This window comes from Doryrhamphus excisus, linkage group LG11, assembly GCF_037039965.1.
Source record: "Doryrhamphus excisus strain RoL-2023G ecotype Guam linkage group LG11, RoL_Dexc_Guam_v1.1, whole genome shotgun sequence".
NCBI lineage: Eukaryota > Metazoa > Chordata > Actinopteri > Syngnathiformes > Syngnathidae > Doryrhamphus > Doryrhamphus excisus.
This window is the reverse complement of record NC_136367.1, coordinates 21,846,002-21,871,927: the sequence shown is the minus strand read 5'-3', so window position 1 is coordinate 21,871,927 and position 25,926 is coordinate 21,846,002. Positions and strand designations below refer to the sequence as shown.

General features: G+C 46.8%; 1 protein-coding gene across 2 annotated transcripts in view; it reads left to right on the top strand.

Annotated features, from left to right (window-relative positions):
• The window catches only part of suclg2 (succinate-CoA ligase GDP-forming subunit beta), a 53,435-nt gene extending 32,431 nt beyond the window's left edge, over positions 1-21,004 (top strand). Inside the window, exons 10-11 of one of the 2 annotated variants that reach the window (XM_058072944.2) lie at positions 13,838-13,958; positions 19,909-21,004. In XM_058072944.2, coding sequence (XP_057928927.2) covers positions 13,838-13,958; positions 19,909-20,021 — 234 coding nt within the window. In that variant the 3' untranslated portion in view covers positions 20,022-21,004. The remainder of the gene's footprint in view (positions 1-13,837; positions 13,959-19,908) is intronic. The other variant, XM_078794472.1, reaches the window with a different exon arrangement.
• The last annotated feature ends 4,922 nt before the right edge of the window (positions 21,005-25,926 follow it).

Genomic DNA, 25,926 nt, shown 5'->3' with positions numbered 1-25,926 from the left:
CTATTTCTTCTTCTTTAACCTGAAGCCTTTCTGTTGGAAATGCCTGCTAAAAAGGAATCCTAAATAGTGAAGTGTACCACTCTAAAACGCTACATTGCTAGAGTACTCCGTCATAATCCCCCGTCTTGTTTTCCAGCTGCTGCAATGAAGCAAGTTCTTGCATTTATTTGCATTCGTTTCCCATCCAACTGTTAACCAGGAGACACCGAGGGAGCAAATTCAAATGCATTTAAGTCAGCGTCTTTGCAGCTCCGCAACAACGTTAACTCTCCATGAGCAAGACAGATGTATTATTTACATTTCACATATGCTTTCTTTTACATTGTACAAATGCTATGCTCTCAACAAATTCCCGACATAACGTGGTATTCCGTCGTTAGCCCGTGTGGGCGTTTACACCCCTCTGCTATATGAGGGACCACATCAGCCCACCCAGCCAAGCCATTCTCCGCCACACCCGGCCGTAAATCCGGTCCTCTTCGTCGGTCCAAGATGGGTGTCAACGTCATAGACAGCGGTAAAATTGACTGCAGGGGGAGGGGGACCGTTCGACCTCCCTCGTTTCACGCTTCCCTGACGCTTATGTATTCCCATGCACACAGATTATGTGAAGCCACTCAAACGTGGTGGTTGATGTTCTCTGAGGCGTCTACTAACACTGTAAACACTGTGCCCTTGTCTGTCCGGAGCCATTACTGCAGTGGGGGGGGGGCTGGGGGGCTGAAGCCACGCCTCATTGAATCACAGGTTGACTTCATGGAGAGCTGTTCAATGCTGCAAATGAATTACCAGAGTGAAATATGAGGGCCCTGGCAACTGTTATTCATCCCTTTGGTTTGAGGGGGTCAACGGGCATGGCGGCACATGACCCCAGGTATGAGTCCCTGTGAGGCCCTAATTCATTGGGAGTGCACGGAGAGCGGGGACATTTGATGGCATACACACTCCATACTGTCTTTCTCAAGAGGACCTCGGTAGCTGAAGCACCAACAGTACACTGAACGCTACTACTAAGGCTTTGTTTTCATGCACACGGCCACAAGGGTATTTATTTAGCCGGATCCTTTTATTGCTACCCTGTAGTTTGGACTTGTGGAGAACATTTTGAGAAGCACTCTCATGCGGATCCTGTCACCACAAACGCTGTTGTCTTTGTTTGATGCAGCTCTCATTAGGACGGGAAAGGACCGCCTCCTGTAGTGGACGCTAGCGGTGTCATTTGTAGACCGATGCGTACGCGTGCTCTCTGCCTCGGCTTTTCCTCACTCCCCGTTTCACGTGTACGTTCCTTTGTATCACCATGACAAGCCGGGCGCAGTACAGCAGATTATTGTCAGTGTAATTGGCTTTTCCAGGCCTGATCTAATACTGGCGTCTTGTCTGATCCTCCCGTGTCTATATTATCCGGCATAATAGAGAGATGATGAGGCTCACTTGTAACATTGGCTGCCTAATATCTGCAGACAAATATACTGTACCTGTGCTATTTGGTCTGTGTGCTCGGGGTCCACATGGAGAGGAACACCAACGCCGTTAATGCAAAGCACGACAGGGCTTCAAATATTCAGGCTTCACTCTATCAGGGATTATCCAAATATGTTTAATAATAAATCCTGCTGTTTCATGTTGAATATGGACTTGTATTCTTAGAAAACATATTAAACATATTGCATATTAAAGGCCACCTATCATGCTTTTTCCACTTTTCTGGTTCAAGTTATTCCACTGTTGTATTGTGTTAAACCATGCCAAAGTTCAGCTAATTAAAGATGTTTGGGATGGCTCTGAACACTCGCTCAGATGTTACTGTAATGTTCTGTGGTGTACACAAACACCAGAGTCCATGCCAGAACAACAGGCTTTTATTGCAGGTTTGAATGATCATTATTAACAGACACAATCATTCCCAATAAAAGTTGCTAATAAAACGCAGTTGCTGCAGTAACTCAACTCTGAACCTCCAAAGTCTCTCCTTGTCTGAGATTCAGCTCCCTCGGGAAGACATTCTTAGCAACACACACGAGCATAAGCCTTAGGCTCGGCTCACACTCACACTCCCCGCTGTGGTTCCGGCCCTCAAAGCACCGCCCACACTGGCTCTGGTAAGCACCGCGGCAAATACCGCGGCAAGGCGCCGCCGTATTTGCCTGCTCGGGTCACGGTGTCGTACATTCATGTGGGGTTTTTTGGTACAAAACTATCTTTTGCCGTGTGTATTATTATTAAATAGCGTTAAATTCATATTGTTGTTTGTTCTTAGAGTGTACATTGTTGATATATGACCAGACATTGCTGTTGCCTTATCAAATATGCATATCTACTGTATATAGGCCAACATTCTAAAAAAGGAAAGCTGCCTGTGTTGTCTAGATAGCACACTGTGTCTCCAGTTGCTTCATCCATTTCTTATCGTTTCTGCCTTGTGATAAGTGACGGCCAGCAGAAAGAGTTGCTATCATCTTGTGCGATCCAGCGCTACGCTCGTTTGCCGTCTGGACTGACATGACAATCTGATGCGGAGCTGCCGTGTTCACAAAGCCACACAGACAATGTCGGAGGCCTCAGCGATGTCGTTATCTCGCTCGCTATCTGCTTCTGCCAGATGTGGCTGCAGATAGACAAGATTTGCACCCGCAAACGCAACATTGTCACAGAAGGGAAAATAGACTTGTGTTAACGTTAGCGTAAATTGCAGGATTCCATTGTTTGCTCGTTGTGCTCATTGTCTTTTTTGGGTATTTGAGTCTCATCTTCTGTCGCTTGCAGGGCACCTATTCTGGGTAAAGCTGTTGGGGGGGGGGGGGGGGTGGTAATGAACATTTGAAGGCATCTGTGGCAAAATGTGGCGTTGTGTCTGAGGTGGCAGCTTCTAAAGGCATCATCAGGTTGGGAAAATGTCCATGTAGTTTCTTCATATGGAAGATGGCTTCATATGGAAGATGGCTCAATAACGATAACAAGAAGGCACGGCATCACTTTACGCTGCATACGTAAAGTCCTCCAATGGGTTCCATCAGAAGCACATCATTTTAACGTCCCTGCACCAGAACCATATACAGTATGAATCATTTTCCTGCATTTTCCCCTCTTGGATTTTTCCCCACACTTGCATGTCTGCCTTTTGTTTGTTGTGTTGTTGTTCAACAACTTCCACATTGACCTAAACGCTAGACGGGCGTCCAATATGGAGATGATGAGGAGACTGGCAGACTGGCAATGGAGTGATAAAGACGGCCAGATGACAGATAGTTGGGGTTGTCATGAAAACTGCAGGGAAAGGGCGCCCAAAATGGCGGCTGTGGAGGGGTTGTGGAGTCAGGGGTTCTTGCAATGATTACATTGTCCATCAGGCCACAGGATGGCCCGCATCAGCCCACAGGATTGATGTTTGACAGAATAATTAGAAAACTGTCTCTGCCTGTAATCACTGGAGCTCATCTTGCAGGAGAAGACTTCCATTTGCTGTCTGACACGCGTGCACACCCAACACACACCAGCAGTCCCAGCATCTGATGTTGGCTGCTATATGGGGCAGTGGCTTGACAGGGCGCTAAGCTGGGTGTGTGTGTGTGTGTGTGTGTGTGTGCGTGTGTGTGCGTGTGTGTGCGTCTGTGCACGCTCACACCACATCCTCAGGACCAGAAGGTGTGTGGAAGAGGTGACCGTGGCTCGCTTTTACTGGTGCACTAAAGGCAGGGAGGGAGAACATCCAGGAACTGGGGGTTTCTGGCCTGAGGAAATGCTTGAAGTCATGTTTTAGTACGATGCTACTATGCTAGGCTAGTGTCAAAGATGTGAGCAGTGTGCATGCAGGGAAGCCATTTGAGGGAATTTCATCTATTGTTATGTATTTTCGTGAATTTGATGTTGTAACGTTTGCACTTGGTTCTACCGACCTACCGGCCACACAGTCACACAAACGCTGCGTTGCCGTCCTTTCTGTTCTCCTGCCGCATTGCATAACCTGTCAAACCTACCCAAAACGTGCATAAGAAGCCAACAAGAGTTCAATTACTGAGGCCGTGAAATATGACTTAGTATAATAGCTTCAAGCTTCACCTGGAGTTCAGTCATCACGGTACCCTCGCATGCAAGCACCTCGCATGCCCTTTCTGACATGGGACAAGCCTCCATCCATCTGAGATCTCCTCTTCTTCCTCCTGAGGCTTTTGCTAATCCTTGGCATACCTGAGCACAACCTTAATGCTGTTCTGGTGACGAGAGCTCCATCAGATGTCTGCAGGGCAAGATGTCAGCTTTGGAGCCATTGGTGGGACACAGAAGAGGCGTGGAGCCGGCACGGCCCCAAAGGATGAGATTACCATATAAAGATGATCTGTTGTGAAAATATCCAGATAGCATGTATTGATTTGTCAACAGCTTCACCGCGTACTCCTGCGCTGTAATGTATGTGTAATACATTACAGGCATGCGTGCAAGCGCATGCTGCGCCGCACGTGTGACAGCCAAAGGGGAAATTGACAAGGCCCTTAGCACTTGATAGGTGATGATTTCATTACGTGCTGTATCCTTTCTGCGTGGAACATGTTCGTTTTGAAGGTGAAAATGGCACGTGCCGTGTTGGGGAGTGAGAACAAAGCCTGTGAACACTTGAGGTGAGAAACTTGAGGTTTTTCAGCGAATGCGTTATTCGTGCTGCTGCCAGCTGTCAACAGTTACGCGCGTTTCTCCACAGCCTGCACGTTGACCCTTAAAGACACTTTATTGTATTTTGGCGGGTTGTGACTCGTTTAGAGGGCGGACAACGCCACCAGTACATTCTTGTCCGATTTTGCACCCGCTGCCAATGATCAAGCATTGATTAGTTTTAGCTGCAATAACACCGCCTCTTTTTAATTACAATCATCCGCCCGCGATGGGAAGCTAACAGGCTAAGCATATGTTGGAGAATGCTCCGCTCTCCCAATTTGGTGTTACAAACGTCTCCATCAGAAGAAAAAAAAATCAACCACACCTGAATTTGCAGCGCATGGTAAAGCCTTTGCCCATCAATGTGGTGTATACGTTCCATGGACATCAGTGCTAGCGTAATGGAACACAGGACACATTGACACTGTTTTTTCAACGACGTTATGAGGCACGAAAACTTTATTTTTTGTTTGTAAATAATAATAATTGTTAATGTTTAACATTAATGTCACATTTTTGATAACCCAAACCAAACATCTCCATTGGGATAACAGCAGGGGTGCCACATTGCAACCTGCGGCTCGTTTTTTTTTTTTTTGGGGGGGGGGGTTGGCCTGCTGCACATTGTAGAAATAAAATTGAACAAACAAAAACAAGAAATCGATCTTATAACAAGAAATAAAAACAATACACAGTGGGCCCTTGGTTAACATCTGTCTTGGTTAACATGTTTTTCAGTTAAAAGCCAAAATTTTGCCTCAGCTCACGTACATTTTCCAGTTGGCATGCAATACGGTTTTGTGTTTTTAATACACGAGTACGTACTCATATGTGAGTCCAACTGTGCTGTCACAAAAAGCCCCGTTAGCATCCTTAGCCGACTAACGGAATGGCAGCTATGTCGCCCATCTATGATGTCATCAGCAGTTGACTCTCAAAAAACACAAAACATATTTTAGGTGATTGGAGTCCATTACACGGATATAAAATCCCAAATATTTCTCAGCAACATAGGTAGCTAACTATTTCTACACATTGTATGTTTGCTCTTCGGGGCATGTAAGTGTTTATTCCTGATGAAAGGAAAACAGTCAAAGGTGAGCAAATGACTTGCAAATGGTGAGGGAGTGTCAAAGAAAAAAGCAGGGCCAATAATTTGCCTTGCAAAGTACCCCCATCTGCCCTTTCGGTGCCTCATTGGCTCCCACCATCATGGAACAATCTGAAATGGAATTCTTTGCTTAATTGACCTTCTGTGTGCATACATTAGAATCAATTAATCCGGGTCAGCCATGCACCATTAGGAACAACGCTGGGAATGTTGGCTTTTATATTCAGCCTTCTGTAGCCATCCTGACGTCATTCCGCTTGCCGTTTCCCAACTATTGTGCAATCTTGCTGGGATGGGGCTGGAGGAGACGCAGCACGGCCCTGAACACCTCTGGCATCTTGGTCTGCAAAGCATTGCTCACACCTACCATGTGGGGCTTCTTGTCCGCTGCAGTTTTTCACGTCTCCGTAAGTGACCTTGCTGTTTCAATGAAGGTGTCCACATTGTGTCTACACCAGGCCCACGTGGCCCCATGTGGGCCCGCCTGTCCCGCGGCTGTCTGATGGACAGCCATTAACCCACGGTGAAGGGGTTGAGGAATATTTATGTCTGCCCGTCAGCAGTGACATGACACCCTCTGGAGATGAAGAATAGTCCGCTCGTCCACGCTCGGCCACGCTCGTCCACGCTCGTCCACGCTCGTCCACGCTCGTCCACGCTTGTCCACGCTCGGCCACGCTCGGCCACGCTCGGCCACGCTCAGCCACGCTCGGCCACGCTCGGCCACGCTCGTCCACGCTTGTCCACGCTCGGCCACGCTCGGCCACGCTCGGCCACGCTCGGCCACGCTCGGCCACGCTCGGCCACGCTCGGCCACGCTCGGCCACGCTCGGCCACGCTCGGCCACGCTCGGCCACGCTCGGCCACGCTCGTCCACGCTTGTCCACGCTCGGCCACGCTCGGCCACGCTCGGCCACGCTCGGCCACGCTCGGCCACGCTCATTCACGCTCTGCATCTCATGACTTTAGAACTGGAAGCAACAATTAATATGGCACTATGTACACGTAACCAAATAGTATTTATTTCCCAGTCCATAAATTCATGATCCGCTTTTTGGCCTTTATGTTCTGTACTTCACACAGAGTGAAAGCTCTACCCACATTCCTGATTCCTGATATGGCAGATTTGAATTAACAGGCACAATAATCCCAAATAAAACATGACTTGCCGTTACAGCCGTAACGCCCAGCAAGCTAAAACTCAACTCTTAACCCCCCGATGTCACTTCCTGTCCACCCACCACTCTGCTCTTCTAGCATGGGAACACATTTCTAGCAATACACAGGAGAATGAGTCTTATTGTTTTTCTTATTGTCTACTGTATCGGGTGATATGAGTGGAAAGGTGACTACATGGGGGGGGTCTTTCACCCCCTGGGGGTCTACTCATGTAAAAAACAAGGTCATAAACATATGCTCTAACTATTTTCATTCTAAATAAGGACTTCTACTTGGTGGAAAAATTCACTTATCACGGTGGATTAACCAATTCATCACGATAAGCGAGGGATTACTTTTGGCAATTTTGGGTTGGCCAAAATCCATTCCACTTGTTTGCCGGGCCTCCATGTTGGCACATCGCCTGAGGCAACAGGCTCACCGAGTCCTTTGTTGCTGCAGTAGGCTGGGCGGGTCAGAGGTCATAGAGGGACAATACTATGTTGGTGCTGATTTTCCTAGTTTTCCGATGTAAGTCCAATACCAGTCTGGCCAGCAGCACTGGCTGATGCCAGTGGAGTACGTAGATCGTTTTGTACTGCTTCTTGTAGCTGCACGTTTTAGCCCCTTTTTCCATGACACTGTTCTGTATAAGCGGCGTTGACAGAACGGGGGCACCAAGTTTTTGTGTAGAAGAGCCCAGTGGTTCCTTGCTTGAAGATTTCAAATGTGTTTTCCGGCTGCAAGTGCGAGTATTTTGCCATGAGACCAAGTTCACAGATTCGAACAGAATAAAACATGACATTTACGGTGACTGTTAGCGGGGGTAAGACTCGGTACAGAACCTTCCTTTCCCAAACCCAACCAGACCTTTCTCCACATGTTTGGATCGTAATGGAGACTTCCAGTAGTCTGGTGTGGAAATGGTATGTTCACACATGAGCTTGATGACATTGGTCCTTCCAATAAAAAGATCTCTGCCGGACCTCCATCAAGACAGGTGGGTAGCCGATACGTCAGCTTTCAGATGCCACAGTGTCAGGATCTGTGCTGGTGACGTGGCCAATCTTTGACATAATGCTCCGTCTGTCTCCAGACCTGAGAAGGGGCTGTCATGCTTCAGCAGGCCGGGTAATTATTTCCCTCTTATCCCTCCTTGCCAGGGCCGGTCTTAGCCTTCAATAGAAGCCAGGGACCGCGCCGCTTCCCATCGCCTCTTTCCGTCGGCTTTTTTCCTCCATCTATCTTCTTCCATTGGTTTCACTTCGTCTCACTGCAGGATTCCAAGAGCCTCTTTTCACGCGGCCTGCCTTTTTTTCGGTATCCACAATAAGAGATTTACACGGGCCAAATAGCTTTGCAGTTTTAGAAGACTTTATGCTGCATAAGTCAAGCGGCATAGAGTATCTTTATTGCTCTATATGGCTTGCATTGCTCGTTCAATCTCCTTGACTTCTGCACGGACACCAACATTGACGCTTTCTTTGATGAACGCAATCGTACGACCGCCGTGATCCCCTGGCGTTTAAGCAGCAAAACCAAACGTCACATGGCAGGATTGGAGAGCAGATAATCAAAAAAAAAAGAGATTTAGAACTACGGAAATACTGCATTCATAAATCAGGAATACTACAGGAATTCACTCACCACAGCTGGGTCTGGAACCAATTAACAGCGGTAAACGAGGGATTACTGGAGGTGGAAAACATGATTGGATGCTTTCAGCATTCAGTCCTTGCTAACAGGTCCAAACATGTCAGTCCATGAGGGTCCTCGTCGGGTCACATGGCAGATTTCCAGTTGGCTTCTGGAGTCTTGACTCCGATGAAGCTATTTCCGTACATGCCTGCTCCGTGCTCTTTTGGTACCGCTTCTTCTTCTTGTCTTTTATCAGTAAAACGGGGCCTACGCTAAGTGAATTACTTTTGCGGGAAATGTTGGGGAGACAAAAGGCAGAGCGTGGATGGGATGATGAGACCAGTGACAGGAATTCTAACGACAAGGTCTTTCAACGTGGACCGAAGCGCAGTAATCACATCTCAGTAAGACGAGCTGTCTCATTATTCCAGGAGATGTGTGATTACAGACCGCAGGCCTGCCTTCATGGGGAGTTGTGCATGTTAACCTGTGGCCGTGGGGCATTGAGTGGGGATGGAAAACAAACAAACACGGCCTGCCAGAGCACGTGGTGACAGTCGCGGCTGTCTACTGGAGATAAGACACAACAATGGCCGCTAATAGGCCACAGAGGGACACACGCCCAAGTCCAGCCCTGCCTTTTTCAAAGCCTATCTGCTTTCTGCTAACAAAGGAAACACGATGCGTTCCCGTTTGGCTCCTTCCTGCCGGGAGATTAGGAGTGCTTAACGGGGGTACGGCCGTGGAAATGTGGATCGCTCTGATAATTCAGTAACACTTGCAGAACTCTTGGAACCAGCCTGGGCAAAATGAGAAGAAAACGCTGTGCCCCCCTTTGGTTAAATCTGGGGGGGGGGCGTATGCACAATGCCCCCCTCTTTATCAGCCCGTGGATGTTTTATATAAGTGCTGACATCATAGTTTGTCAAGATGAAAAATGTGCATGCAGCACATTTCTTGGACTGTAGGTGTTTTTCTTAGTTTGGCGAGTCATGTGACTTCTAGTTGGGTGCTCCTATACCAAAGACTATGTATCGGCTTTTTAAATGTGAACCACCATGAGCCGAGTGGTGAACGTCGGCATTGAAAGCCGAGGGTGCGCCAGGCTTGTGACACGCCTGACGGAACGTTTGGACCAGGTGAAGAACTGCAAGAACTGACATTGCACACTTGGATCTGATGGAGGCTCCACGTGGAGCTCCAACGTCCAATAGAAGAAATGGGAGTGAGACAAAGCAGATGTGGAGGCAGCAACAAGCATAAAAGACGTGGATCCAATGTGGATCCAATGTGGATCCAATGTGGATCCAACGTGTTCACACCGTCACGGTCTCCTGGCGGCAAAGGCGCTACATAAGCCAGGCTCCTCCCAGCTCGCTATTGCTGCTAATGTTGGACACTTTTAAAGTCCTTAAAATACTCTGAGGGCTACTGAACAAAAAGTCAAGTGATAGGCCCAAAAAATGCCCGAATGGCCCGAGCCGGAAGATCTGCTTGGCTGTCCATCAAGACACAGGACCACCATGATGGCTGTCACTGGTGCCGAGTGCAGACCATCAGACGGCATCTTGGATAGCGGGGTTTTAGGAAGGAAAAACATCTTCAAGGCCTCTTCTCCTCAACACCAAAAAAACGTTCCCGTTTGGAGCATGAAACAGGGCACACTGAAAGGTGGATGAAAGTACTTTTCTCCACCTGATGAGTCAAAATGGAACCTGAAGACTTCTCGCCTTACTGGCATGACAAGAGCATCCCATTTTAAAAATGTTATGAGGAGCGTGTACGTCGCTCCTGAACCCCAGAGGAAATCAACTGAAGCTTGACGGAAAGACTGAACAAGAGTTCCAAAAGGAGCTGCTGAGAAGAAGACAACGGTTGTCCACCAGCAGCAGGGAGAGTGAAGGATCTCAGCGATGTGGGAGGAGATGAGCTCGCTGAACTTGCTTGTTGGACTAGCTCGCCTATTCCGCCTCCTGGGCATCTTCATGCTCTTGTGTATCTCCATGACTTGCCTGCAACTTGTAGTCCGTAGTGATTTGTAGTCCCAAGGTACGGCCGTCATGCCAGATGTCATTGCATGGTGTGTCATATTGTGCTAAATGTTTTGGCTTTAATTGGAGTTGACAGAGCGGCCATTTTTCTCATAAGACCATTTCTTTCTTCACTTCGACTGGAAATGCCGTGGAAGGTTGGAGATAGCAAAATGGGAATAATTCCACATGGCAGCGAGGTTGCAGTCAGCAGCTCATGCTGTAACACCGCCCGAAAGAAGGCATGGATGGTCGAACGAGAGAGAGAGAGAGAGCTAGCTAGAACATTAGATGTGATGATGTCACATTAAATGAGATTGCTCGCATGCGCTGAGCTCCCATGAAAGAAATCTACCCTGCTGCCGACTTACTTCACCTGCTTCTGTGACAGCAAGTATATTGCTAGCGAGTGTAATGTTGGCCGCAGATTGGAGCCCTTCATCCCTCTGAACGCCATCTTTGACAACCCCAACCAGGCAGGGCAGTCACATGATGATGATGAAGATCCAATAAAAAAGTCCAATACTGTACGTCACCTATCAAGTCAGACAGTCAAAGCTTGGACTAATGCTGCTAATAATGCTAATGCTGCTAATACTGCTATTGCTGCTAATGCTGCTAATAATGCTATTAATGCTAATAATGCTAATGCTGCTAATACTGCTAATAATGCTAATGCTGCTAATACTGCTAATAATGCTAATGCTGCTAAGACTGCTAATACTGCTATTAATGCTAATAATGCTAATACTGCTAATAATGCTAATGCTGCTAATACTGCTAATAATACTAATGCTGCTAATACTGCTATTAATGCTAATACTGCTATTAATGCTAATACTGCTAATAATGGCAATCATGCTAATGCTGCTAATAGTACTAATAATGCTAATGCTGCTAATACTGCTAATGCTACTAATAATGCTAATGCTAATGTGCTGCTGATGGAAATGTTTCTTTGCCAGGTTCCGACATGAGTATCGTGCACCCACTGCTCCGATTGTGTCACATTTAATCACCTCCAATGACTTCATTTCTTTTTTGGAGACCTACATTACAGTACCTCGTCCTATTTTCCCCAAGCAGTATAGTACATGGTACAGTATGCGCCATGTAGACCAGATTTACGAAGAAAACAAAAACCTTGCAGAAAGTCTAGCACAGTCCTTGACACGTGTATATTGTTATAAACAAGACTTAGCTCTCTGCCAAGCAACATAAATCAACATAAATCTTTGTGTATATATCATTTATACACATGGATGTCAATAGGAGATGCATGAATGGAAGAAATATGGCTCTTCCCAAAAGAGACAGCATTGAAAAATGTGTTGCAAACGCCTGGAGAGCAGAATCGGCTGGCAACATGCGTTTGAATCTCTGCTGTCCCCTGGTGGAAGCCGTGTGGTGTAGCGAGCAGGCCCGGTGAATGGCTCTGGCTTGGGGCTGGTGAGAGTCCAACGGCATGCCGTCCGATGCCGACCCTGCATTTCATTTAGCGTGTGCACACTGAGCTCACGTTCCTGATCCAGAAGACGCAGCCAAGTCCGAAACACAGCTAACAAACTATCAGAATGGAGGACTAGAGCTGAATCTCACGTGGAATCGATATTATATATTATATATCATGTATTTATTCACGCTGCCTTCCAGCCGTCAAACGGCCTCCTGCTCCTCTCCTTCGCCGCATTTGTGGCTGTGTCAAAAGCACCGTAGTACAGCCGGTGATGTGTTTATAATTTATTGCGATGATGATGCTTACTCTTATGATGCTAATTATTGATTCATTTCTTTACAGGATTTTTCTTTAGTGGTAGGGGTATTTGTATGGCATTTCAGCCATTTTGACCACATCAAACATGGCCGAGGGCCGGCTCTCTCATCATGGTGTGATTACATTTAGTTGCAATGCGAGGAATCAGTCCTTCATTTGGATCATTTCAGCCCACCGCTACCTGCCTTCCTTGTTTGCTGCAGGGTTGGCCCGGTCGGCGGTGTTTACAAGGAGATGCTCATTTGGATAGCACATAAAGGACGATGCCTTGACCGTCACTCTAATAGCCATCCGAGTCCTTGATCTTCTCTCCTAGTAAACATCATTACCACACACTGCAAGCGTACGCTCAGTGGGCAAACACGGACCCGCGTCCGAGACCACTCGCAAGCCGCTCGTCCAAATCGGCAGCAGCAGATTAGAAGTGATTATAAACAAACATGGAGGATTAATCCTGTGTGCTCTTGTCTGCTTTTCCAGTCAGCTAGCCAGGCTAATTATCATGTGAGAGATTGTTAGTGTAATCGCACACTTAGACACACAAACACGTTCGCTAAGCTGCCCGTCTTTGCTTGTTCAACACATCACTTCCTGTCGCTTCTTTCCTTTCATTCTACCAGGAAGTGGCCTTGTCTGTGTTTGAGTTAGTCTTATTGATACAGCGGTATTCCGTCACTTGGTATTCCTGTTCTGGCCAGTAGGTCATTCCAAAAGTTTGGACGAAAACCCAAACATGCAAAAAGGGAAGTTATTTTCCCCGGTTTTACAGGAAACAATGTAAATAATTCTGCACGACGGATGTATGCCAACTTCCTGTCCATGCTGGCGACATCTGCTTGAATAACGTTCTTGGTTGCTGAAAAGTTCTTTAAAAAGTCAGTCAGTGTGGGCACTCAGTTCGGCAGAACGACGGGGGTCAGCAACCCGCGTCACCTTTGCCGTTGCATGTTAGATTAAAAAGTAAGATTAAAAGTTTTTGCAGCTCCAGACAATTTTTCTTGAGTGGGGAGGAAGCAAAATAGCCCTTTTGATAGTAAAAGCCGCCGCCCCCTGGTTTGCTGCAAACCGACAAGTTGCACCGAGGCGGCGTACGTCGACAGAGACAAGATTTTCGAGAAAGAGCAAATCATATGATAGCCTGGAATTGTACTGCAGGTTCATTATCAAGGTAGCACAAGGCTTGTCGTCATCAACACCATTCCTTTTTTTAAGCATTAGTGTTTGCAACAAGGATGTCATCCATTGTTCTCCTAAGTGTTGATGTTGTTTACTCTTCCTGCAGTCTGTTATTCAGGCTGTGAGATTTCAGTCTGAAAATAATGACTTGTTCCCTGACAGCTTCTCCAAAACTTACTTTTGGACTTCAAATCTCCAAACATCTGATTTCATACGCTCTTTACATGTTTTACTATCCTGGCACATACCATGCTTGCTTTGCCTTCTTCTAAATGCGCTTCTTCAACCTTTGATTCTCAGGTGGAGGCCATTCTTGTCAACATTTTTGGGGGGATCGTCAACTGCGCCATCATTGCCAACGGTATCACCAAGGCATGTCGAGAGCTGGAGCTAAAGGTGCCTCTAGTGGTCAGGCTCGAAGGTAAGGAAACACCACCTTGCCGAAAGCAATGATTCCGTATACAGTGTTCCCTCGTTTATCACGGGAGATATGTAGGTTCCCAAAGCAGCCCGCAATAAGTGAAATATGCAAAGTAGTTATTATAAGTTTTATGTCCACCATACCATTTATCAACCTGTCAGTTTGGACACAAAAATTCATGACTTCCGCATATTTCACTCCTGATGGTACCTCTTTGTCATAGCGCTGTTCCGCTGTAGCGTTTTTGTATCCTTGTTAAAACATATTGCTCATATTTTCATCCTCCTCGTTTTCCTCCTCGATTCATTAATTCCGTAATGGAAGTCCCACACACGGCAGGAAGACATGCTTGCTCCGGATGCTGCAGTGGGGGCGGAGCTGATCGGCGGATCGATCGGCACCCCTAGTTTTAATGATGATGATCTTTTCATGTTTTCCTGATCTTTTGGTCTGTCATCGTGTGAGTAGAGGGCCTCGCCTTGACCTCAACGGGTTTTTTTTTCCTGATTTGTATTCACTTTTGTCGCTGTGACCTATTTGCTCCTGGGACAGCCAGCCCCGCCCACAGCCTAATGCCAACAGGAAATATGGATGCGTAATGAGCAGTAGGCCACCCACTTGTTATACGAGTCGAACACAACGTTCAGACTAACAGGCCCGTTGCTCCCAACAGTAGCATCAAGGTAACAGGAAGTAGGAAGCACCAATTAGTCTCCCTGGTTTCAACTTTGAAACCTGTGTTATCGCTGCTCCACGAGCGTATTCGTATCCGTCTCCATCGCAGGCCTGCGTCCCAGCCGCAAGCATCGTGCATTTCTCACATGTCACATTCCAGCGCGGCCGTCATTAGCGGCGGCCAGAAGAACGGCAGAGACGCCGCTGATAGGCTCACCTTTCAACCTCTGCATGCTAATGAAACCCGCATTAGCATCACTTCCCTAATATTGTTTGCAGGTAAGGGTGCCAGCTGTGCATTCAGGCCCCCCCAGGGCCACTCAAGCACAGAATGAAGCTGCTATGTGTGCCAGGCCTTTTTATACGTCTGCTTTTCCCTCAGAAATCATGTGGGTGTGAAAAGTGTGGTTTACAGCATCCACAGCTGTAACAAGAGCAGATGTGTTCCCGACACCAAATAACACTTTGCAGGCCACTTGCTAGCAAATAGGTTGCCTTAAATATGGCGCGCGTGTGAAATCCGTCTTTATGTGGCTAATTACAAACAGCCAATTGGATTCGACTCTTACGAGCCACTAAAATGCTGCACTTGTTTTAATGCTGTTTATATTTTATACGGTGGCAATATAATACAAGGCTTCCACTCGTCATCCCAGGCGCTATCATCCAACCCCATTGGCCGAGCCCAGAAGGTCGCTGCTGGTGTCCGGACCGGCCATGTTTGCCCGACCCGGGCCTTATTTTACATCTTGGGTTGCAGTCTGGGGGGAAAATTGCTTGGGAATCAATCAGCACAGCTTGCTGGGCTGGCTCCGGGGCAGCGGGAACGGCCCGGCGCTCAACTGGATCAGAATGGATTAACTGGCACACTTTTAATTGGGAAATCTCTTTTAAATGGCTCTGCTTGATTGCCTTGGCCGTGATTGTGTATTCCCGTTTGGAAGGACGGGCGTGGGCTCGCCATGCTGGCAAAGCCGAAGGAGGGAGTCGAACCACTTCCATAAGGTGTTTTTCTAGGGTACAAAACTCCTTTTATCCCTGACCTCCAAAGGATGTCTTCCAATGTCTGGCTGAATGAAGCTGCACTGCCCTCTCTGGTGGTCCGTGAAAGTGGAACCTACTTCCTGTCATTTTGGAGGAAAAAATGGGCTTAAATTGTCCCGAGGGTGCAGCAACCAATGGGAAGGCTTTGGCTCAGCTCCGTTCCTGGCGGATTGATTTACTCCGTAGTCCCTTCATTGTCCCAAACAGCAGAAATGGCTTCTCCTTGACAAGAGATTCACCCATACTTGGAAGGGAGAAGTGGGCTAAAAAGAAGTGGGTTAAATGCAGAGCATCCACCTCAGGTCAATCACAGATCAATGGCCGTATGGATAAGGTGTGGCGTTGGCCGCCATCTTTATATGTTGATCAGCCGCCAAGACAATGGAAGCAACATGCAGACGGGATTAATGACTGGCAGCACATGAAAGGCAAATGTATCTGCCCCGCGAAAGACGGTCTGGCAAGCCTTGGGATGACGACTATTTGATGTTTGACTCACGGGATCCTGATGGGAGGAGCTTTGGGCCGCAAAGAGAAGAGTCACGCTGTCTTGCTGCTGATCGTTCAAGAGTCCGAACAAGGATGATGACATCGGCTGATGGAATGAAATGTTTTCACATATTTAAATCTCCAGTTTCCGTTGCATTAGATGATCTATACAGTCTTTGCCACTTCCTGATTTCTTATTTTTGCCATGTTTGTCACGTCAAACGACTTTAAATATTAGTCAACGACAACACAACTGGTTATACTGGTTATACTGGTTATACTGCTGGCATGCTCCTCACCTCCGTTTTTCTTAGTTCTATTTATTTCTTCATTACTCTTTGCTTGCAAGAAGTGTCACCACCATTTTCAGTGTTTCCGTTTTAAATACTCAAATGCATGAATTTAGGTGGAATTCTGTGAATTTGGTGGAATAAATAAAAAAAAAACATTGTGGAAGTCCAAGTCCATCCAGCTGGAATAGGTGCAGATTCTGGAAGATCTGGAAAGCTTTCTGCGTGTGTAGCTGCTCTATAGGAGTCCGCAAGTCAAAACAAAGGGCCGAAAATTAGCATCATAGTCCCCTTGAAGGTATCGTGATGGGGACAGACCCGTTCCATCTTGAGGTCAGGCTGGACGCGTCCAAAGGGTTTTCTGGTCAGTGGGTGCGCCATGCTGCGCCAATAAACAAATAATAATAACCACAAGGAGAATCATCTCCAAGAATACACGCCCTGTTGTGACCCCCCCCCACATGGGTTTCCCCCCAAGTATGAAACTAAAACAGGCAGTTTGCTCTTCATCACTCCTGAGTGTTTGAACCTGAGCTCGTTAAAGCAGAATTTGGCCCAAAGTTGGGATGTTTGCATGAGGAACGCTCCTCTGACACCCAAATCTGGCACCGCCCCAAACCTTATTATCCTGGTGAAATATGGCGTCCTGGAATTGAGTCACACATTAAAGTGACATTCTCACACTCGCACCGTAAGCTTGCTAATTAGCGTGGAGACGCAACATAAATATGTGGAAGTGGCAATATTTCATACGTGGCAACCGGGTGTTTAGCGGCCCCCCGCCAAGCGGGCTTGTAGGGACGCTGACCAAAACGGTCGTGGAAAGAACTGGACAGGAAATTGCTGACTGCGTGCTTTTCAACCAACTGAAGCTTCTGGTCGCGGCTCGTCAAAGGAGAAACCAGAATAATGAGCAGCTGTGGATATTTCACACGTCCTGGCTGCCGTCACGCTGGAACTAAAGCAGGAGCAGGAAGACCTAATGAATTCTAAAAGCCATGTTCACCCAATCCAGGATGAGAGAAGGTCTCTAGCAGCACCTAGTGGTCGCAGGTGAGCACATACCATCCACTTGGACACACACCCACCCTGCATTGGTTCCTGCCTTTGCTGCTGAGAGCCATCAGCTGTCGTTGTGTCTTTATTAGACGCCAGCAGCTAAACGCCAGGTAAACGTGGGCGGCGTCTTTGCATTGGGAGACGTCACATGAATATTTACTTTGTCACAGCACTGGATGCTCTCGCTGTAGACGTTTGTCTTTATGCATCATGGATTTGCATCAGTTTGCCTCCTTTGATCCGTTGCTGCTTCAAGTCCTGAAGTGGTGGTGCAGATGGATTCTAACGATGGGACAGACCATGCGGTCCACATGGTCATAACCAGATGTCAAGTTGGAGACTACTGCAAGTAAAGTAGGCACCCTGGTCCATGAAGGTAAACCAATCAGGACGCCCCACCCTGGTGTGGGGGGGGGGCTCTTTCTGCTCTTCTGCTAATCCATTAGATTAAAGATTGGTTGCGGGTTTTAGCCGTGGGAATGTGTTGGAATGACTTCCCATCCTGTAGACAAACATGACAGAGACTCTTAATATTCATGTTAATAACATTGCTGACCAAAGGGCTCTCGGCCACGCAAGCTAGGAGAGCTACAGCCTGCTCGGGACTCCAAGTTGTCACCAAGCGTGGCGTTTGGTGAAAGACTTGGTCACCAACAACAACTTGGTCGAAATGCATGTTGTACTTAGCGTTCCCACAGTCCCACTTCCTCTGAACACATCAACAGTGACATTCCAGCACCGTGTGGACCTCCAGCTGGCAAACATGTCCGTCCGTCCGTCCTCGGACAACACCTCCTCCCACGAGGTGCATTCACAGCCACGCTCAAACTCCGAACATCACAACACCTTCATTGCACGTGCATGTGTGGTCTACTGTAAATGGAGATGTGGTCTACTGTAAATGGAGATGTGGTCTACTGTAAATGGAGATGTGGTCTACTGTAAATGGAGAGACAGACACATGAAAAGAAGACGTGGATGTCCTCATCACGTACACTCCAAGTAACTGGCACCTAAAACATAATCACTCAACTGACTTATGGCTTCAACATCGGCCACAAAGGATGGACCCCCCCCCCCCCCCAACTGTGCCCACCGTGCATCTTCTTGGCAACTCTTAATGCGTGCGTCCCATTGGCGGCGTAGGTTGGAAATCCCAGAGAATCCACTCCAAGTGGAACAACGTGAACTCCAAAGACCCGTGTAGCATAACGTAAACGCATCGGGCTGTTTTGGCTTCATTTAACCTTGGTGGTCTTCTGTCTCGCTCGCTGGTATTCCCCCGGCAGACCTGGCTCCTCACTGGCAGGGTCCTTACCCCCCCCCCCCCCCCCCCCGCTGTGACAGCTTTGTGGCAGCCAGTCAAGGGCCGCTGGCTCATATGTCTTTGTGTGTCTTTGTGTGTCTTTGTGTGTCTTTGTGTTTGGGTTGGGCTGGACCAGGGCACCGGGCCGCCGTGTCAGCCAGCACCTGCCCTCCTCCATCCAAACTGCAGCCAAGGAAGCGGCCCACATTGTTTGTGTGTGGAAGCGTCCACGGTGCGGATGGCCAGATGGTCCACAAAGCTGCTTCCTGTGCTGCTGCTTTTTTAGGCCGTTTCGGTCTGAAGCAAAAATTGGAAAGGATATCTGATGCTCACTTTAGTCTGACACATTTTCTTAAAAAAAACTAATTTATAAATATACAAACATGCACCAAGATGAGTTTAAAATGAAAACACATTCATTTGTTGAAACGTTCCCATAATGCATTGCATCAGAGCAAAACTTTCCATTGGAGGGCACACAGCATAGAAAATGGATGTATGGATGGTACTGCAGTGCTGCAGGAGGCTGACGTCATTGCAGCATCCTGTTTCATGCTATCTTAACGTCAGCATAACTTCTCCTCTTCTGTGACTGACGGCCGGCCAGCCCACCGTCTACCCCGCCCCTCATTTGCCGAGTCTGGTTGCTTTGTGTGCGTTTTGGTGCAGTTTGCTTTGGTACAGTTTGCTTTGGTGCAGTTTGCTTTGGTGCAGTTTGCTTTGGTGCAGTTTGCTTTGGTGCAGTTTGCTTCGGTGCAGTTTGCTTTGGTGCAGTTTGCTTTGGTGCAGTTTGCTTTGGTGCAGTTTGCTTTGGTGCAGTTTGCTTTGGTGCAGTTTGCTTCGGTGCAGTTTGCTTTGGTGCAGTTTGCTTTGGTGCAGCCTGCACAATAACAACCTGCATCCAGCAAGGACATGATTGACTTACGACGTGATGGAACTCAAGTAGTGCAAAACAAAACTCTGGCCACTGCGTTAAATAGTTTGGACGATTGCCTTCGCTCTTGAGCAAACGCACCGGAGTTTGTTTTAACCAATCCAAACATGATGTGTGATTCCACCCTCAATTGGACTTTCTTGTGTCTTTTAGGGACCAACGTCCATGAAGCCAAACGGATTCTAACCGAGAGCGGCCTGCCCATCACATCGGCGGACAACCTGGACGACGCCGCTAAGAAAGCAGTGGCCGCCATCAAGAAATAGAAACGACAAATGGAGAACGTCCAAGTGGCCTTAGCGTCTGTCCAGCGGCGTTGTCAGTCACGTGACCAACGTGGGTTTAGGCCTGGGCCTCAGCAGGCTTGTTTTTAACCAGCTGTCATCACTACAGATCATCAGATGCTTTATGAGCTTGATGAGACGTTCAATTCTCCTCCGTCGTGCAGATTGCCTGCTCACATTTCCTCTTTTCCTCTCGTCTCTCCGCTGATTGGCGTTAATTGTCATTCCGATGTTGCTTTTTACTTTTCCATCACGGAAGTCAATCAGACAGTAACTGCAATCTCCATAAGAGATTAGACGGAGACCTCAGACTTTTCTATTCCATTTCCAACCTATTTTGTTTAGTTTTTCTGCAATTGTTGACATGAAGCTAATTTCCAGAAGAGGCGTTGCCACCTTAATCATTCATCTGGTCTTTGCTAGAAGATGGGGCAGGATTGGAGGAGCAGCCAATGTCACCGTGACAAGTGAATGCATCTTGGTCAAACGGAAACAGCCGTGATGATGAGATCATGAGTTGTCTCTCTGCAGCCAATAATAATAATAATGAATATTTTTCATATTTTAATTATCCCTCAACTTAGATGAATATCAACTTAGACGAATATCAACTTAGACGAATATCAACTTAGACGAATATCAACTTAGACGAATATCAACTTAGACGAATATCAACTTAGACGAATATCAACTTAGACGAATATCAACTTAGACGAATATCAACTTAGACGAATATCAACTTAGACGAATATCAACTTAGACGAATATCAACTTAGATGAATATCAACTTAGATGAATATCAACTTAGACGAATATCAACTTAGACGAATATCAACTTAGACGAATATCAACTTAGACGAATATCAACTTAGACGAATATCAACTTAGACGAATATCAACTTAGATGAATATCAACTTAGATGAATATCAACTTAGACGAATATCAACTTAGACGAATATCAACTTAGACGAATATCAACTTAGATGAGTATCCACAGGGAAGGCGCTGCCAACTAACGACCCCCCATGTCTTATTGGAGCTGTTTACCTATTTAGGCCATAGTAGAGCTGTGCCTACAACTGCTTGGTATCTCCTTCCGTTCCACCAACATCTTGATTCAGATGTTTTGAAAAGCAACCAAAGATGGTTTAAGTATGGAATAAATCAAGTGATGTTCCAGAAGTGTCGAAAGCCAAAAAGGCTAACGTGAGAATACAAATTTCCATCCATTACACTATTCTTGTTTTGTCAAAAATTAAAAATCTATTTCAATCCTAATTTGGTCCAAATAAAAACTTCTACACGAGTACAAACTGGTCCAATAGTCGGTTCTTTTCTTTTGTTGCCTCCAATCACAGTTTCCGCCCGTGAATTAAGACCGCAGCAGCAATATGTGCTTTGAATCAAAGAAAAACTCAATAAGGACTTTTTGGGAGACGTTTGGGGGTCCTTGTAGGTTTGGACTTTGTAAATATTCAACTCCTCTGCATTTACTCAATGGCTTTCAGAACGAAACAACTGTTAACTTCAAAGCCACACTTCGTCTTTAGCCAGCTAAATCATTTGACACGGTTGTTAGCCTCAATGCTAGCAAGAACTTCTTGTGGTTTCTTGTCACACAGAGTAAACGCGTTTAAATATAGTATATATACGTATGTATACTGTATCACATATACTAGTAAAAGATGTGTTAAAGATGAAGTGCTATACAAGTGTTAAGATGCATTGACACTTTTAGTGCTTCCTTCTTCCTGCCCCAAAATATCTGATCTGGCCTACTTTCCTTTTCTTGGAATATATCGTTTGGACGATAATTATTGGCCCGATATCAGCATAAAAATGCCATATTTGCCCCGATCATGAAAAAGGATATTTAAAGAAATGCAATGATCACGTGTTCATGGCACCCCAGGAGATAAGTCATATTGCACACATCGGTATCGGCTCATATCGGTATCGGAAATTGAGAGTTGGACAATAACGGCATATCGGTTTCCGGCAACAGAGCCAATATCGGACACGTTCTAAGTCAACACAAATCCGACACCCCAGCTCGACGTTGGAGTTACAGAATTGTCACATATTCCGTTTGCACGTGAGTTTCTACTTGAAGTCTTTCAAGTCCCGCTTGTCATTTTCTAATAAAACCCCCAGAGACCCGAGAGGAGCGGCTGTCCTTCATCGGCCCCGTCAGACGCTGCAACCGTGTGATGGATTATCTGTCAAGACAACGGGCTCGGCTAGCACCTGCGCTACCAAAACGGCATTCGCTAGAGGAACGGTTTGTCACCACTGTTGGATGTTCTTGTGTCTGTAGAAGATGTGAGGACTCCATGCGGCTCCCCGGGTGCTCGCCGTGCATCGTTGTTTTGACGTCGCCAGCCTCGAATGCCGGAGAACGATGTCTACAAGTCAAAACAGTTTTGGAAGTCACACTTTTCTCCACGCAAGGTGAACTGTGAGTGTGAGGCGGGGGGGGGGGGGGGCAGCCCTAATTTATTTATCATGTTTTAATTTCCATGGCTCCTATCGGGGAGTCATCTGAAGACAAGAACTCGCTCAGGTGGGCTCCCACGCTCCCCCCACGCCTGCCAGCCACGCCTGCCAGCCAAGCCTAGGAAATGGGCTGAAGGGTTCAATAATTGCCTTATTTCATGCTCCCGGCTGCGTGAGGCTCCAGGCGGCGTGAGGCTCCAGGCGTGGGATGGATGATGGATCGGACGGAGGAATTGAAGGCTTGTTAAAGCAGCCTCGTCGGCCCTCGTATTCTTTCATTCAGTGTCAAGCTGGAGGTCACAATGAAATGTGCACACTGATTTACTGGGCAAAATTAGTGCCGCTCCGTCATATAAATATAGATGAAGGGGGGGGGCTTTGGAGGTCAGCCTGGAGACTTCCGTCATGCAGCGTTTTTGAAGAGCACCATAAAGCTTGCCTAGAAAGGTCCTTGGAGAAAGGACCGCTGCGGGGGGGGGATTTTGGTTTGTTTTTTGCATTCTGAAAACATAGCAGGTTTTGTTCTCTATATCGGGGGGGGCAAATATTTCATCTGGTAAGGATGGAAATATTCCGCCTGGTAGAGATGGAAATATTTCCATATGTGTATACTTTGTGTATACTTTGTGTATACTTGGTCTGTCAGGGACGCCGCTGCTTCAACATTTTCCCGGCCGTGGACCATTCCCCGGATATATTGTGTGTGCATTCATATGGGTTGTGGTTTTATGGCGAGAAAGTCACACAAAAAGGCGCATAAAAGGGAGGACGCGAGCGCCTCGGTTGCGTGTGGCGTTCCCGTGTGCCGCGTCGGCCTTGGCTCGCAAAGGAGCGGAAAAATCAATGTCCCTCTTTCCAAACTGTTGTCCGTGTGTGGAACTGAAGGACTTGGAATCGATTAAAATTTCCTTGGCTGTCTGGAGAAATTGAGCGAGGCGGAGGCGAGTTTAAAAAGTTGCAATAATCATGATCGCATGTCCGCAAACTTCATTTGTGGCCTGATAATCTCTGCTTTGCACCTTGGCGGATGATGGCATAATCAATATTCAACATAAACATCCTGATTACACACAAATGTTCCAATGCTTCCATAATGCTTCCATAATGCTTCCATAATGCTTCCATAATGCTTCCATAATGCTTCCATAATGCTTCCATAATGCTTCCATAATGCTTCCATATTGCTTCCATATTGCTTCCATATTGCTTCCATAATGCTTCCATATTGCTTCCATAATGCTTCCATAATGCTTCCATATTGCTTCCATAATGCTTCCATAATGCTTCCATATTGCTTCCATAATGCTTCCATATTGCTTCCATATTGCTTCCATAATGCTTCCATATTGCTTCCATAATGCTTCCATAATGCTTCCATATTGCTTCCATAATGCTTCCATAATGCTTCCATATTGCTTCCATAATGCTTCCATATTGCTTCCATATTGCTTCCATAATGCTTCCATAATGCTTCCATATTGCTTCCATAATGCTTCCATAATGCTTCCATAATGCTTCCATAATGCTTCCATATTGCTTCCATAATGCTTCCATAATGCTTCCATAATGCTTCCATAATGCTTCCATAATGCTTCCATAATGCTTCCATTCTTCTCTGCTTCCTCCCGTCACAGGTCACCATGTTACCACCATCATATACTGCTGTGTGTGTATATATACTATATATACTATATGTACTATATGTACTATATACTCTATATACTACATGTATATGTATTTGTACATGTATACATATGTATACACATACATGTACAAATGCATATACATGTAGTATATACTATACTATATACTGTAGTACATACTATATGTACTATATGTACTATATACTCTATATACTACATGTATATGTATTTGTACATGTATACATATGTATACGTATACATGTACAAATGCATATACATATAGTATATACGGGGGGGGACGCCGCGGTGCTTCAAAGCTGATTTGGCGTGACCCCTGAAAGGCAATCCCCCGATTAGAGAATGCGCTTTCAATGACTTGATGATCAGACTCCCAAGTCGTCCTGATGGGGCCCTCATCGGGGGGCCCGACACCCCCCCCCACATATCGCCCCCATCAGTAGCGTGTTTGGTTTTCCTCCTGGATGTGATGTTTGCGTACACGCACTCCCAATAGCGCTCGTTCCATCAACTCCGGGAATCGTGCGAGCCGATCCGTGCTTGTGGTCCCGGGTTTGGACCACATGGTGAAGGTGACCTTTGACCCTTCATAGCAACAACGCTAGCTTTGCCTCTACCGTCTACCAGTAGCTGGAATCAACAAAACCAATGCCGTCGCAGTCAAACCACTCAGGTAGGAAAAGGGTCTGTCAACCCCCCCACCCCCACCCTTGGAATCTCACAGAAAATAGATTTTCAGTTCAACAGACAAATTATTAAAATAGAAAATGTCTTTCTTTGCTTTTTAAAATACTGACGCTGTGGCTTGTCAGCTACGTCGTGTTCAATGCCGCCTTATTTTCATCCAAACTGGACATTCCATTCATAGGCTATCGCCATGCTAGGCTAGACGCACTTTTTCATTGCAGGCATTGGTGTGTGCGTGTGCGTGTGTGTGTGTGTGTGTGTGTGTGTGTAGATGGATGCTAGGCACACTCTCCCGAGATGAACACATTACCGCACATCCAAAGGATATTTCAAACACTTCCCCTTGTAAAATTCTCCATTACACGGGTCAATAGAGGGCAATGGAGAAGAATAAATATGGCCACCTTCTTTTGCCTGCACACACTCACACACACACGTGCACACACACACGTGCACACACACTCACACACACGAGCTGACACTGGCTGTCAGCCCATCTGATTGCCTGTTAGCAAGCGCTAACGGAGCCCCTTTCCACCAAGACCCCCCCCCCCCCCATGTCAGATATGGAGCTATTAATCAATGCACGATGACAGTACTTAGGGAACAGCGCCGCATTCCCGCCTCGGCAAATTTTCCCGTCGGTCACTTTGGTCGGACAGCAAAGCGAAGGAGTCACGGGAAGAAAACAGGAGCAGGTCCCAAACTCATCTCCTCTTCCAGATTAGGAATCATCTTCAAAGCGGCGCAGCCCTATTAGGGTGACATCAGGGTGACATCAGGGCGACATCAGGGTGACATTAGGGTGACATCAGGGCGACATCAGGGTGACATCAGGGCGACATCAGGGTGACATCAGGGCAACATCAGGGTGACATCAGGGCGACATTAGGGCGACATCAGGGTGACATCAGGGCGACATCAGGGTGACATTAGGACGACATCAGGGTGACATCAGGGCGACATCAGGGTGACATTAGGGTGACATCAGGGCGACATCAGGGCGACATTAGGGTGACATTAGGGTGACATCAGGGCGACA